The sequence below is a fragment of the Cryptomeria japonica genome, chromosome 4, assembly GCF_030272615.1.
Source record: "Cryptomeria japonica chromosome 4, Sugi_1.0, whole genome shotgun sequence".
Lineage (NCBI taxonomy): Eukaryota > Viridiplantae > Streptophyta > Pinopsida > Cupressales > Cupressaceae > Cryptomeria > Cryptomeria japonica.
Window position 1 is genome coordinate 309,394,143 of NC_081408.1, and position 17,392 is coordinate 309,411,534.

General features: G+C 34.9%; 1 protein-coding gene across 1 annotated transcript; it reads right to left on the reverse strand.

The window, feature by feature from the left end:
* Positions 1-272: 272 nt before the first annotated feature.
* LOC131054230 (geranylgeranyl pyrophosphate synthase, chloroplastic) lies at positions 273-1,890 on the reverse strand. The gene has a single exon (XM_057988688.2). It carries the CDS (start codon positions 1,706-1,708, stop codon positions 527-529), a length of 1,182 nt encoding a protein of 393 aa, XP_057844671.1. The 5' UTR covers positions 1,709-1,890; the 3' UTR covers positions 273-526.
* Positions 1,891-17,392: the final 15,502 nt, after the last annotated feature.

A 17,392-nucleotide genomic window follows, 5' to 3' on the forward strand; every position in this document is an offset into this window, starting at 1 on the left:
GCCGTACCTGTGTGAATTGTCATCGGCCTCTAGAGAAAAGGTGTATCATAAAAGAGATTTTGCGATTGGCGAACTCCGACAGAAGCTCAAATCACCAAATCTGTCCTCCAAACATCTTTTCTTTAGCACCTTCTTTCTTTTGTGTTGAAGAATTATACAAAAACAAAAACACTTTGAGCCATCTTTTTGCCAGTCAAAGACAGCGTTATGGAGACTAAAAACAAGCTGGCCAGATATAATATGACTAAAACTGTCATCATTAAAACATAATCTTTATCAAACTGATCCAAAAGAAGCCATAGAAATGTATTGCAAAGGATTATGGGTCAGGGACATTTACAATAAAAAACCAGAAGCAGTTTAGATCAACCACAAGGGACTACAATAACCAACATTCTTCCATTGTTATTGAAGCCATTTTTACTTTGTTATATCGAGCATCAGCTGTTACAAACTTAAAATACTTTATTTCCTAATATTTAGACTATTTAAAAAGAAAAATAGCACATTTTCACAGTTTTGTTGATCAGTTTTGCCTGAATGCAATGTAATCTGCAAGACCCAACAAAGGTGCAGCCTTTAATGGGTCAAAACAAGATAGCTCTTTTTTGGCTCTGCTGGCCAATTCGGCAGCAAATTCTTTTGCTTTCTCCAGACCCATCAACTTGGGATAAGTAGCCTTATCAGTAATCAAATCCTTCCCTGCAGTCTTACCCAATTCTTCTGAAGATTTACTGACATCAAGTATGTCATCCACAACCTGAAACAGAAGCCCCACGCATACAGCATACCTCTCAATTCTCTCGATCTCCTCCTCTGTAGCACCACCAAGAATCCCTCCACTCACAACTGAACATTCCAAGAGCATACCAGTCTTGTGTATATGAATCCATTCCAGAGTCTTAATGTCAATTGAAGAATCTCCCGCACAAGTAATATCAGCAACTTGCCCCCCTACAAGCCCTTGAGAGCCTATTGACTTACCCAATTTAGATATCACCCTCAAAATCCTATCACCAGGAACAGTCTTGCTTGTAGCCACTGCAATATGCTCAAATGCAAATGAAAGCAGAGCATCCCCTGCAAGAACAGCAATGTTCTCACCAAAGACTTTATGGTTTGTGGGCTTCCCTCTTCTGAAATCATCATTGTCCATGCAAGGCAAGTCATCATGGATAAGAGACATGGTATGAATCATCTCCATTGCACAGGCAGTTGGCATGGCCAGATCTTGAGTCCCTCCTACAAGTTCACATACTGCAATGCAAAGAGCAGGCCTGACACGCTTACCTCCTGCTAGAAGAGAATACCTCATTGATTCATGTAATTTTTTAGGATATTCAAGTGGTATTGCCGTATCCAGTGCCTTGTCCACTGCCTCAGCCTTTGACTGCATGTAATTTTTGAAATCAAACCCAACACTCTGCCCCTTCTCCTCCTCTGTAACCAACTGGGTCACTGTCCTTGTGGATCCAGATGAAACTGAATATTTTTTATATGGCAATAACCCAAGTTTCAGATGGCAATAAATCTCACCGTTAGATGTACCCACTGAGGGCAACTTCAAATTTGCTCCATGACAATTGTTAAAAGGTGTCAATTTGAAACAACTCCTCACACTCCTCCATTCTTGAGAAGAAGAAGAAGCAAAATTAAAGAAATGCAGGCTCTGGCTACTTGCTGCCATTGTCATGTAACTGTAAGCCATTCTATTGCCTATAGCTTACTATCTACCAGCTCTTACGAAAGCTCTGAGAAACAAAATCTATACCTACGAGAAATTACCAAGAGATTTTTTCGGGTGTGAAGTCCGATTCAAACTGAAAGCTAATTGTAATAAGATGGATCTCACAAACGACAAGCTTTCGAGATACCTCTTGAAGATGGTCGAATGGTAATTTGCTGCACAATATATGAGGATAATCCATAGCTTATTCGATATGCCATTGCTTGGCCGGTTTCGCCTTCAAAATTTCAAACGACTGTTGACTCGTTATCATATATACATTTTCGATATCAATGTTTCTGGAATACATTGAGAATTTTGGATAAATATTTTTATATTAATATTTGGGATCATATTGTATGATCTATTATTGTATTCTGAAAAGAGAAATAATAGATTATGAAATGTGATTCAAATTATTATATAAAATAAGTTACTTAATCAAATCCAAAATATTTAAATCTATTAAATTGTAAGATTTTTATAAAATAAAATAATATTCAAGCACTCTTCATTATCATATATTAGATATATTTTTTTATATATTATATATAAAAGTTCAAATTTTATAAACTTATATATTTACATAATTCTATTATTCATTTAAGTATTTATAGTAAATATATATATTTAAAATTTTATTTATTTTATTATTAACAAATATTCTATTCTTTAGTTGATATATTATTTAAGAATATAGTAATAAGAATATACAATTAATAACTAGCAAATCAATATGGCTATCGTGTGAAGGGAACAAGATAAAAGAAAAAGGTGTTAGAGCTTCTCATGGCTCCTAACCATGGGAACCTTGGACATGGTCTTGATTCTAACTTGGGAATCAATAAGGAAAATGAAACATGGCCAAAGCATGGTGAGATGAATGAAGAGATGATAAACATGAAGAAAAGGGAAGCCAAGGAAGATACATAAATTATTGGAGCTTCTAGTGATTCTTAAAACCACTAAAACCTCCAACATGGTTATTGGTTCATGCCCCACCTTTAACCACTAAAAAAGAGCATACGAAACCAAAAAAGAAAAAAAGAAAGAAAAAGAAAAATGGCACCAAAGAAGATATCATACAAAAGAGAAGACATGTACTATTTTTGGAAATTTAATGAGTGCTTGACCATATCCTTGTCTCAATTGGATTTCCACGATAATAAACATATACATCAAATAATTGTAAAGGATAGAAAAGGGAGGTAAAAATATATTGCAAAGATTTTGGGAATGTCTTGATATCTTCCATTAGAAATTGATATCTTGAATGAATGGTTTTGTGGGGGCCCGAGGTCTACTAGAGGTTGTGGGGATAGCAATGGCATTTGGATATATCCACCAAGGGTCGAAACTTCTACCAGAGCTACATCATGTCGATTTTGTACCCAATGCTAATGAGATCTACCACATGGGCCTAATTCTTATGTTGCATCTAGACTAAGGCCAACAACCTACTATATCTTGATGAATATCAATCTTTCACAACAACGTATTTTTGAGAATTTGAAGTTTCCAAAATTTGTGGAGATCCCAACAATGATGGATATATCACTTCCCACTCTAAATTTTCATCTTTCTATAGAAGTGATAAACAAAATGTCATGCATCCTATTGAAGGTCAATGTTGTGCAATTTTATATTAATTTATCAAATATAATCATTGTTAAATATATCCAAGTCTAGCTAATTCTCTATCAACTCCAAAACTAAGAAAAAAATGGTAATCCTTGTTGAAATATAATTTTTATGGTGTAACAAGGAATAACATAGGCTTGTCAATTGGTAGATGTATAATTTAGAGTGATAAATTAAGTTTAATACTGGCTACCTTGAAGAGATTGAAAAGTGACACTAATAATGAACTAAAAGTGTGTGCTCTTTTGCTTCATTTGCAACTCTATAAGAAATATGAAATATATAGGATTTAAATTTAAGGTGATTTGATATTACTAATAAATGTGATAATGATTAAATCATCTACAAAATAGAAAGTTGAAAACATTCTACAAGAGATGTAGCTATTATTGGATTCCCTAGCTAACTAGTCTACATAAATTTATGCATATAGTGAGGTTAACAAGGAGGTATAATCTCTTGCAAACTATAAAATAAATCACGAATATGGATACATAACTAAATTCAAATAAGATACATAACTAAATTCAAATAAGATACATTAGCCTCTTTTATTCATTATTTATTGTCTAACATTAACTTTAATGACTATCTATGATTTTCCAATCATTTAGGTCACCTCCATACGTCAAATTATTTTCCAATCATTTAGGATATTAGACTTTACCATATTATTTTTTTAATACTTGATAAATTTTAGCTAAAATAATCTACAATTTTATTCACTTCTCTAATTTGTTGACCCTTTCCTAGAGCTTCTAAATGTCATATTTACTATAGGCTCCACTTTCTTCCTTTAGTATCTTCAATGTGATTTCATTCAACTTCTCTTCATCCCATCCTCTCATGCTATCTCTATAACTCTCCAAAAAGTAACATTATTCACTTTTCATTTTCTTTTGTATCAAGCAATATGACCTACTAAAATATCCTAACTTCTAAATGATCAAAATGTCCAAGCAAAACATTCCAAATCCACATTGCCTTCAAATTGTTGAAAGGGAGCAAAATGGTTGCTAGAAAATAATAATTGTGATTAGGAAGATGAAGCGTCATAGCTCAAATGGAAAAATAGTTGTCATAAAAGAAAATGTTTTTTTATTAGCCAAAACAATCTATTGAAACTTGATGAGAGGCTAAGAAAAAAATAAAATCTATGTAATCATGTGATAATTGAAACTAGAAATTCTTATGAATATTTTTGAATTAGTCAATAAAGAAAAAAATTATTAAATATCCTCTTAACAAATGGTAAATCAATAGCTACAAGTTCCTATAGCTAATTTGGTGCAGCCCAAATGTATAAAAGATAAGGTTGAAAATAAATTTAGATTGATTAAAGAAACACACATTTGAATTCTCAACATAAACTATTATATTTTGAAACACTATGAACCCTAAGAACTTCCTAAATCTTAGCACAAAATGGGTTTGACACCACAAACAACAAAGAAAAAAATCCTAAACCAAAAAATAACTTTTTTTTTGGTTGTGCATGATTGCTCACGAGTCTAGATGCTCCCATATTAGATCTTCCATCCAATCTTATCCAACTCATTTTCAAACCTTAACAAATGAATAATATTAGCTCATGGGATCACAGTTAAGAGTATTTATTATCCTAAGTTATGGTAGTGCATATGGATTTGGAATTTGACCTCACATATCAAATTAATCATGGAAAGTACCTAGGGTGATGACTTATAATGATTTGGCACAAAAAAAAATTATTTATTTATGAGAGGTTAGGATATAATACCTAGCATTTTCTTCCATAATAATAAAAATATTGATTCTAGCATGTGTTTAGTCTAATGTAAGCATCAAATAGCTTTCCTTCAATTTGCCATGGATAATTGTTTTGAGAAAAGTTTATGAGCCCAAAATAGGAATCATCATTTTTACCATTATTTTGGGAGATGATTTTTTTTTTATTGGTCATAGGTATAGGGTATAATGAACCATCAAGCATTGTATGAACAATCTAGTGTACACTAAATTTTTTCAAAAGCTAATGATAAAATGGGGAAAGAATGAGTAGTGGCCAAGTAAAACCATGGCCAAGTAGCATCTCATAAAAAATGAACAAAATCTTTCAGATTAATGACAAAAATTACAAAATAAAGGAGTACCATTTAATCAATGATTGATTAGTCATAAAGAAGATAAATGTATAAGATAGAAGTGTGTCCCATTATTATTCCTTAGTTTATTGGATTTGGGATAAAACACAATAGTTACTAACATGGTTTGAAAAGATTTTGCACCTTGTTTGTAAGAATACAAGTAATGTGGCTAAATTATTTTGTGCAAAAACATACATAATTGATCAACATTGAAGACAATGTGTTGGAGTGAAAAATGTTTTTAATTAATTATTAGTAGGTCTCTATCAACACTAACATGTTCAAGCTTAATACTCTTTTATAATCCATATTTCAACATAATATAAGTGATACAAATATAAACCTTAAATATAAATCTAAAATCAGTGTATCTTATTATTTTTCTTTTCTAGTTTGTCAAATTTGGAACAAATATATTTTTTATTGATATGGTATGAGAGTATTTTGCATTGTGTTTGTAAGCATATAAATGTTGTAGATAAATTATTTTGTGCAAGAGCATTCATAATTGATTAATATTAAAAACAAAATGTTAGAGTAAAAAAAAGTAATCAATTAATTATTATCAGGTCTCTGTTCACACAAACATGCTTAAACTTAATAATATTTCATGATCCATATTTAAACATAATCTAAGGGATAGAAATATAAAGTTAAAATTTAAATCTAAAATCAATGTATCTCATTCTTTTTCTTCTCTAAAAAATACTCAATTCATATATATGAAAATGAAATAAAGTTTGAAAATAATAGACTACAATAGTAAAACTAAAGCCAAACAAAAAGTGCATAGGCAAAAGGACAACCCATACAATGAGCCACTAAGCATCAAGTGTCAACAATCCTTTACAAACTAGAAATAGTGAATATCAGTAATAAAACATGGACAAAAATGAATAGTGACAGGATAAAAACCATGGTAAAAAAGAATCTAGTCAAAAAGAAAAAAAAGGCCTCAATCAAATGATAGAAAACCACAAAAAAGAAGTATGAGAGAATCATGAGTAATCACTGACAAAGAAGATAATAGCTAGCAAGATATAAATACATCCCATTCTTGTTCTTTAGTTTATCTATTTTTCAATAAAATATCATGGTTAAAGACATGATATGTGGGAATTTAATACTAAAGAAGTGGAGTAGCATAGTTCATTGCATTTTATACTATGAAGTACATTGTTTTTTTGTTTTTGTTTTTAATGTTATATGAAGAAAAAATCAGCAAGATGACTATCTCTCCCATCAAGATCCATGGTAAGAGAAGTTCCCATATTTTTTCTAACTACTGTATGATTACATTTTTTAACATGAAGTATGATTTTATATACTAAATAATATTAACTACAGAAGGAAGAGGAGGAAGAATAAAAGTCCTCAATCCAATGACAAAATAACACAATAGAAAGAAGTACGAGAGAATCATGATTAGTTAGTTACAAAGAAGATAATAGCTGGCAATATAGAAATGCATCCCATTCTTGTTCTTTAGTTTATCTAATTTGGAATAAAATATCATGGTTAAAGACATGATATGCGGGAATTCAGTATTGTGGTTGTAAGCTTATAAAAGAAGTGGAATAACATAGTTCATTACATTTTCTAACGTGAAATACATCATTTTTTGTATTCATCGTAGGAGTTCTCACAATTTTTATAACTAATACTAGCTATATGAGGAAGCAAAAATCAACAAGATGGCTTGTTCATTGCATTTCCTAAAGTGAAGTACCTTGTTCTTTTTCTAATAAATGTTATCCATAAGGAGCGTCCTAAAATTGCGACACTTGCAATTTCGACTGCATTTGGGTCTTCACAATGGCGACGCAACGTTGAACCTGAATGGAGACCCCGAAACCTGTTTACGACACCAAAAACTGCATTTTTCTGCACCCTGGCCTGATCCCTCCTTGCACCCTGCTGTCCCGGGAGGTGGGACCATGGCGCCCAGCGCCCTGGTCCTTCAGGAATAGGGCGCCCAACGCCCTGGTCCCCTAGGACCATGGCACCCAGCGCCCTGGTCCCTGGTCCTATTTTGGGCCCGGTCTCTTTTGGGCATCGGGTCTTTAAGTTTGCAATTCGGGAAATAATGTTTCCTGGTCGGCCTAAGGTCGGAAAAATCAGTCTATCAACCCTAATTGACAAGTATATAAACTACTTTTCCTCTCCTAAAAAGGGGGAGGAAGAAAATAAGCAAGAACAAGACGCGGAAGCGATATTCAAACATTCAAGCATTCCTTCAAGCAATTGAACATTCTAAGTCTCCATTCAAGGCTAGGTGTTGCATTCAAGACAAGGATTCAACCATTGAAGAGGAGATCACTTACAACACATAACATACAACATACATTACGCCTTCGCATGTAAGGATACAAACATTCTTACAACAAGGTATCAGTACTTGTTTACATTACAAACATTTACATTTACAACATTCTCATTTCTTGGTTAATTCCAAAACTGGGGTTTGACCTAAAGGCAAACCCCTCATCCCTAACCCCCCAATCGTCCTCTCTTTTCTGTGTGTAGGTTGTAGGCACGCGGCTGTAATTGAAGATCTGGAATCCTTGTGCAGAGACGAATAGATCCCCCTTCGTTTCGCGGATTTTTCGGAGGACCGTGTGTACGCCGGGCGCCATCATCCCGTCAACTTTCGCTCAAATTTGCAGAACAGCACCGTCTCGACATTTTACTGCTAATTCCAGGTCCGCAGCTTCATCCCATATCCCTACCTCTATTTATCAACGAATCTTTCCTACTTTACATGCATTCCTAGTTTTTCTATCTACATTCTTTACAAAAGAGGGTATCCTTGATGTCTTAACCCTTGAAACTCATTTAGAATCCAATCCTGCATTGTGTGGGATTGGATCTTGTGGGTTTCAACCCCTCTTTTGAATGTAAAGTCTCCCCTAAGTGAAAACCATCAACCCTAGTGACTCTCCCTTCTCTCTCGTTGGAGATTGGGGAGGGGAGAACAACTAGGGTTCGATTTTTCCGCTTTACATTTTGGTGAACCTGACGTGAACATCCTCATTCTGATTATTCATGGTTAGATCTGAAAATTTTGCTTTCCTAATTATATTTCCATGTTTGATCTTTTGCAAATTTTAGAGGTTGATTGCATAAAAACCCTAAAATTTTCTTTTTAAGTAATTAAACTTGTGAAATGTTTAATTGTTAATGCTTGTTTCAGATCTACCCTTCTATTGCAAATTGTCAATTCATATTTGTGCTTTAATTCTGAAAATTAAGTGGTTAAATGTCAAAACCCTAATTTTTAAGACCTTCTTGATTCAACCTTTGACTGATAATTTCACTAATCAAAACACCTCCAAATCGGCTGTAACTTTGGATTCTGCAACAAAATCACAATATCTTTCATCCCTGAAAATTTGGAAAAAAGTTGCGAGGACCGTGTGCACCTCGAGCGCCATCGTCCCCGACATTTTTTCCGAAATTTCGGGAGCTAGATCTTACTGTATTTTTCTGCTAAAATCCAGAATTTTGGCTGATTTTATCAATTTTAACACTTTCAAAATTAAAGTCAAAGTTGGTCTAGCGATTGCTTGGATTGAGGCTTCTAATCATTCAAAAATTGTTGAAATTGAAATTCATATCAAAATTGTGTTTCTTACAGTCCTAAATCTGAAAAGTGTGTTGGCATTCATTCGAAATTTCAGTACTTTATTCAAATCTTTACAATTTGTGACTTTTGAAATTAAGTGTTTAATTGCAACAACTTTGATTTCCACTTTCAAATTGAATTTTGCGTGAAATTGAGTCAATTTTTAGAATTTCAAAACTTGCATTGCTTTTAGTATTCCCTCTAAAATCATAAAATTCAAAATTTCAGTTTCCCCCTCTTTTTCAAAATTCAAATTTTACATTTTTCAACAATCTTGGTAGGGTTCAATTTTGAGATTGCAACTTTAATTTGGCCTATATACAGATCATAAAATCACTCAATTTTTTCAGATTAGCTTTAAAATCATCATAACTTTCATCCCTGAAAATTTCAAAAAAAGTTGCGAGGACCGTGTGCACTCCGTTCGCCACGGTCCCGGACATTTTTTCTAAAATTTCGGGAGATTGTCTTGATTGCATTTAACAGCTTAAATCTAGGAGATTGGCTGGTTTTATTGAAATTTGCTACCTCTAAAATTCAAAATCTTCTCTCTCTCTTTAGTGCATGAGTTTTACAACAATAAGCCCTACTTACACTATTCCCGTTAGACGAAGCCTTAGAATTAAGTCTTTCCAAGGTTTAATTACTGAGGAGATGGAACCTAATTTGAATGGCCTTTTTAACGAGGACATGGGTAATTCCTCTAATCCTCTTAATGATGAAGAAGCTCTCCATGAGGTTTCTGTAGAACAACTTTCAAAATGGGATAACCAATTTGATGATTTTCGACAATGGATGTCTCAAGAATACCCTGATAGTGAAGATCTTTCATTAATTGAGGGTCTAAAACGTATGGTTCAAAGTGATAAGAATGGAATTGATATTTTGCATGGTATTGCACACATTGTGGATTCGAATGTGATGCCGATGAAAAGTTGTGCCGAAACCTTAGGTTATACACAACCTCCTACTCAAGTTAATCATTCTATTCCTTTGACAACTCCTATTGCTAGTATACCTACTTTTACATCAAACATAATGACTACTTCAATACAAGGCATTCCTCCTATGATCACTAGTCATGGGGGCAATCCCTCTTCTTCAATCAACCCTCTTCCTTCATTCAATCCAACTTCTTCATTCATTCCTTCAATGATTGTTCCTATTTCATCTCCACAAATGAACATGACACAAGGGGGCAATTCATTTAACCACTCCATTCCTCCCTGTAGTGTTCCTCCTTTCCAATCATCTCCTATGAATAACTATCATAGTGTCCCACCACCTTACTCTCAATCAATACCTTCTTTCAATAACATAATACCTCCATCACAATCTAACACGTCTAATATGAACTCTTCGACTGAAGCGACCATTAACAATCTTGCACAAACTGTCCCTTCTTTACAGCAACAAATTGCCTCTATGAATCAATCTAAGTTTAGTGTGCCCACATTTGATGTTGCGAGCCCACTTTCTCTTGACATTGTTCAATCTATCCCCCCTAAACATGTTGAAATTCCGCATTTGGAGCTTTATAATGGTAAGGGCGATCCTCTAACACATGTTAAGACCTTTCAAACAATATGTACTGATTTTGCTTATGACCAAAGGTTGCTTGCAAAACTGTTTACTAGAACATTAAGAGATAAAGCCCTACAATGGTATTGCTCGTTGCCTTCTTATTCTATTACTTCTTTCGAACAATTGGCAAATGCTTTTATTCAACAATTTCAAAACAATATAAGTCCTAAAGTTACTTTGATTGATTTAATGCATTGTAAACAAGGTGTTAAAGAAAAAGTGACTAATTTCATTGGTAGATATAAGCATTTGTATGCTCAAATTTCTTTTCCAATACCTGACAATGATATTCAAAGAATCTTTATTTCTAATTTACAAAAAGATATTAGAGAAAAACTTCTGTTTTCTGAGTTTACTTCTTTCCAACAGTTGTGCGCAACTCTTCACAATTATCAACTGACTATGAGTCAAATGGAACAAGCAAATCCTATGGCTCCGAGTGATAAGGGTGATAGTAGTCAACAACCATTTGGGAAGTTTAAACCGAATAGAGAGTCCATTAAATTCAATGAAAACATCATCAACAACAATGTGAATGCAGCATCAGGTGTGCCTCCTATTTCTAAGTTTTTCAAGAAAGAAAGAAAGTTTACTCCTTTGAATGAATCATTGCATAGTATTATGAATAAGTTATTGGAACAAAATGTGCTTACTCTTCCTCCTATAAAGAAAATAGATCCTACAAAGATTAATTCACCCTATTTTGATAACAAATCTTTTTGTCAATTTCATCGTCATCCGGGGCATGATACTGAAAAATGTTTTGCTTTAAAGGGTAAAATTCAAGATTTGATTGATAATAATACTATCTCTGTTTCTGGTGTGAATGATAAAGGCAACACATCTGTAGCTCCTCCTAACCAAAATCTTCAGATTTTTACTGATCCATTACCTTCTCATACCTCTAATGCGATTGATACTAATGATTCCTCTGTCTCACCTAATGATCTTGTGTCTATGACTCCAAATGTGATTAACTTTGTAGAGCACCATAAAATCCCTAAAGAACCTTCTATCACATTTGATTCCAGTGAAACTATCAGGGCACCTACTGGTCCTTTATATATAGTTGCAAAAGTCAAGAATACACCTTGCCGTGGAGTGCTTATTGATCCTTCTTGTATGGTTAATATCATTACTGAAGAATTTCTTTTTATTTTGCAATTGAATCAAGTGATCTATGATGAAACAAATGTGGTTGTGAAACTATTTGATGCATTTTCTTCTCCTGCAATTGGTTCTATTACATTACCTATTGAGGTCCATAACAAATCCCTTGATGTGGACTTTGCTATTATTCCATCGTCCGAACAATTTCGTGTGAAGCTAGGCTATCCTTGGCTATCTTCCATGAAAGCTATTGCTTCTCCTATTCACAAGTGTTTGAAATTTCCCCATAATGGTGAAGTTGTTACTGTCAATCATAGTCTCTTTAAACCAGTTGAAAGAACTTCTAGCGTTCCTATTGATTACTTTTGGCCCAAACAATTCCAGTCTCTTCCTCCGTGAAGTGATCATCTTTTTAAATCTTATCAAAAGTGGAAAAAAGATATGATCCTATCTCTAAGTGAACCTAGAACACCCAAACTTGATATTCCTATCATTCTTGAGAAGGAAGTTCTTCCTTTGAAAGATAAAACTAATGTCTTTCCTCAAGAAGATTCCCAACCCATCCCTATGAATGTGACTATGCCTATATCTAATAAACTTCCTAAAAGTAGACCTATACCTCCTCGTCATGATGGGCTTGGTCTCCTTCCTAAACCAAATATTCTTCCTTTATATGGAGCAGTTCCTCCTCCTTCCTCTTATGGAGAGAAGAGACCTTCCTCTTCTCCTATTATTCAACCTAAGAGACCACAACCTAAACACCCAAGTGAAAAGGATGAGAACATTCCTCCTCCTCAATCTTCTCAACTTCCTACTAAGACTAGATGAAATCATTCTGCACGTGAACGCCGACGAAAGCGTCGTCTTAGAGCTCAGGCAGCTGCTTCTCAAACTTTGCAATCCCCCAAAACACCTTCAGCTAGTATTATTCCATTTTCTCCTCAGCCGACGATTGAGCTGAAATCTCCTAAATATAAGATGCATGATGGTCTTGATCCTGTGTGAATTAAAGATCCTATTTTTATAAATCTTGATGATGATATAGATGAAAATGTTATTCATGATGAAAATGTTACTCCTGTTCATTCTGATAGTGAGTATGAATATGTTGATGTTGATAACCATTTATCTAACGAATTTTCTAAAGCACTTATCCTAGCTCCTAGACAAGAACAACGTGGCTCGGAACATGAATATAGCCCTTGTTTGGATCTTGTGATAGCTCCATCTGCTGTGTTGGATGTTCCTCCTCTAGCGTGTTTCCTGCCTTCCCGAAATATTGATCAGCAAGATCGGGGGGTAGATGACGTGCTGGACTAGTTTCATTAGCATAGCAGACTCTCTCCTCCTCTCTTGATCTCTTTTGTTACTTCTTCTATGTGTTATTCTCATTCTTCTATTTTTTGTCCTTAGTGTTGTCTACTTGAGGACAATGCAAAGCATTGAGATCTCTTTTGGTCTCTCTCATGTTGACTCAAAAGACACATGTGTTCCCTTCTTCTAGGCAACCTTACTTGATTGGGGAATGAAGAACAATTATGCATACATACATATGATATACATGAATTATCATACAGCATACTGACCCTGAGGAAAGCAAAGTCACCTTGTGCTTTGTGTTTTGTGTCTATTATCCTTGGGCTTATCTCACACTTGGGGGCTAAATCCTTGTGATAACGTGCTCCTTTCTCATTTCTTATATGTATCACTACCTTAAAGCAATCACTCCCAGTGAGGCGTGTGCGATCGCTTTAACGTAGGGGGGCATACATCCTGTTCATATCTTTTCAAGATACTTGAAAATTTCTTGACAAATTTAACTTTGCCTTGAAAATTTTTGATATCTTTCTTGCATGACTCATAGTGAGGGAACCTTACTACTGATAGTCATGGTTCTCCCTCGTGATCTTCCCTTTTACTTTGTCAATTGAAGTCGTAAGATCCTTAGTCCACTGGGGGCTTGGTGTATCTTGCCTCCTTGACGTGGTGAAAGTCTTTCAATGTTGTTTCCTTGTACTTTACCGGAAGTATGAGCGTACGCTTATACTCCCGCTAAAGTGGGGGCTAAATGTAGCGTCCTAAAATTGCGAAACTTGCAATTTTGACTGCATTTGGGTCTTCACGATGGTGGCGCAATGTTGAACCTGAATGGAGACCCCGAAACCTGTTTACGACACCAAAAACTGCATTTTTCTGCACCCTGGCCTGATCCCTCCTTGCACCCTGCTGTCCCGGGAGGTGGGACCATGGCGCCCAGCGCCCTGGTACTTCAAGACTAGGGCGCCCAACGCCCTGGTCCCCCAGGACCATGGTGCCCAGCGCCCTGGTCCTTGGCCCTATTTTGGGCCCGGTCTCTTTTGGGCATTGGGTCTTTAAGTTTGCAATTCGGGAAATAATGTTTCCTGGTCAGCCTAAGGTCGGAAAAATCAATCTATCAACCCTAATTGACAAGTATATAAACTACTTTTCCTCTCCTAAAAAGGGGGAGGAAGAAAATAAGCAAGAACAAGATGCGGAAGCGATATTCAAACATTCAAGCATTCAAGCATTCCTTCAAGCAATTGAGCATTCTAAGTCTCCATTCAAGGCTAGGTGTTGCATTCAAGACAAGGATTCAACCATTAAAGAGGAGATCACTTACAACACATAACATACAACATACATCACACCTTCGCATGTAAGGATACAAACATTCTTACAACAAGGTATCAGTACTTGTTTACATTACAAACATTTACATTTACAACATTCTCATTTCTTGGTTAATTCCAAAACTGGGGTTTGACCTAAAGGCAAACCCCTCATCCCTAACCCCCTAATCATCCTCTCTTTTCTGTGTGTAGGTTGCAGGCACGCGGCTGTAATTGAAGATCTGGAATCCCTGTGCAGAGATGAATAGATCCCCCTTCGTTTCACGGATTTTTCGGAGGACCGTGTGCACGCCGGGCGCCATCATCCCGTCAACTTTAGCTCAAATTTGCAGAACAGCACCGTCTCGACATTTTACTGCTAATTCCAGGTCCGCAGCTTCATCCCATATCCCTATCTCTGTTTATCAGCGAATCTTTCCTACTTTACATGCATTCCTAGTTTTTCTATCTACATTCTTTACAAAAGAGGGTATCCTTGATGTCTTAACCCTTGAAACTCATTTAGAATCCAATCCTGCATTGTGTGGGATTGGATCTTGTGGGTTTCAACCCCTCTTTTGAATGTAAAGTCTCCCCCAAGTGAAAACCATCAACCCTAGTGACTCTCCCTTCTCTCTCGTTGGAGATTGGGGAGGGGAGAACAACTAGGGTTCGATTTTTCCGCTTTACACCATATAAGGAAGGAAAAACCAGCAAGAAGGCTAGCTTCCTGATCAAGATGTATATAAGAGAAGTTTCCACGTTCAAAAGAGTTCAAGAATAACTTAAAAATATGATTTTCCAATCTTTAGACTGTTTGATCTTGTGGATGTCATTACAATCTTTCATTCATTCTGTGAGTTAGTCGTTAAATTCTTTGATAGAGCGCCCTTAGAGCATCGTTTGTAATGGGCTCCACATTCAAATATGCCGTGGCTCCCTTCTTCAGGGCCTGTAGCTCTGCGCTCTGGCTCCCTCTGGCGCGCAAGAAACTTTCAGCTATAATTTTGGGCCCCCATGAAATAACGCAGGGAGAGTTGGGGTGCGGTGCAGTTATTGCCTGTTGATTTGTCTGCAATCACTGCGGCTTTGAGCATGTGATCAACGTCTGTAACCACATACCAAAATCCTCCGAATCCAAGGGTGCACTCACTGGCCTTGCTCAACCTTTCATTTATGGTTGAAACTCTTAAAAAATGTAGGAAAGGAAACAAGAGGAGAGGAGAGGAGTAAAATTGAGAATCAAGATGAGTTGTGGAAATGGGTTTAAATGGTAATAGATAAAGGTGAAGTTCTATTGAGTTGAATTTAGTATATTATAAAGGTCTTCTTAATTAAAGTGGGTTCAGAAGTTAGGAGAAAAGAGTGTTTATACAATTTTCATAAATAGATGGTTTATAGTATATGGAAATATCTTGTCTTTCTGAGGTATCTAATTGTACTACAAATAAGGCATATATATCTTACATTGTACAAGGTTTGAACTTGTGACCTCTCTTTCAATGATTAAGATTTTTCATCAAGATTAGTTGGTGAAAATGGGAATAAATAGTAATAGAGAAAGGTTAGGTTCAATTGAGTCAAATAGAGGATATTAGTACACGTGTTATTATATAAAAGTTTTCATAATTGAAGTGGGTTCAAAAGTCAAGAGAAAATCACATGTTTATGTAAAATGGGTCTACATAGTAATAGATAAAGGTTAGGTTTTATTGAGGAAAGAAAATAAGTAAAATCAAGGATCAAGATTAGTTGGTGGAAATGGGTTTAAATAGTATTAGATAAAGGTTAGGCTCTATTGAGTTGAATTGTGGATATTATTGCATGTATTATTATAGCATATGAGACAACTACTTGATGTAGGTTGTACCTAACTATGTTACAAATGAGGCATACATACCTTACCCTTTGGAGGATTTGAAAAGGCCGGCCTCTCTTTTAGAAATTAAAATTGAGGATCAACATTCCTTGGTGAAAATGATTTAAAAGGTGATTGATAAAGGTTAGGTTCTATCAACTTATATTAATACACGTGATAAAAAAGAAAATATTTTTTTATTAGCCAAAACAATCTATTGAAATGTGATTAGTGACTAGGAACAAAATAAAATCTATGCAATCATGTGATAATTGAAACTAGAAACTCTTATGAATATTTTTAAATTACTCAATATAGAAAAAAATTATTATATCCTCTTAACAAATGGTAAATCAATAGTTACATGTTCCTATAATTAATTTAGTGCAGCCCAAATGTATGAAAGTTAAGGTTGAAAATAAATTCAGATTGATTACAATAGTACACATTTGAATCCTCAACATAATTTATTATATTTTGAAACACTATGAACCTTGTAGCACAAAATGAGCTTGATACCACAAACAACAAAGAAAAAATCATTAACCAAAAAATATAATAAAACCAAAAAGTAACCTTTTTCTTGTTGTCCATTATTGCTCAGGAGTCTAGATGCTCCTATATTAGATCTTCCATCCAATCCTATCCAACTCATTTTCAAACCTTAACAAATGAATTATATTAGCTCATGGGATGACAGTTAAGAGTATTTATTATCCTAAGTGATGGTAGTGCATATGGATTTGGAATTTGAACTCACACATCAAAGTAATCATGAAAAGTACCTAGGGTGGTGACTTATAATGATTTGGCACCAAAAAAATTATTTTTTATTTGATGAGGTTAGGAATTCATATAATACCTAGCATTTTCTTCCATAGTGATACTAAAAATATTGAATCTAGCATGTGTTTAGTCTCATGTAAGCAACAAATAGCTTTCCTTTGACCTGCCATGGATAATTGTGTTGAGAAAAGTCTATGAGCCCAAAGTAGGAATCATCATTTTTGTTTGTAATGCTTCTGGAATTGATTGTGTGAGCTTTTGAACATCAAGGTTTTGGATCACACTTTGTGATCCATCATCGAGATG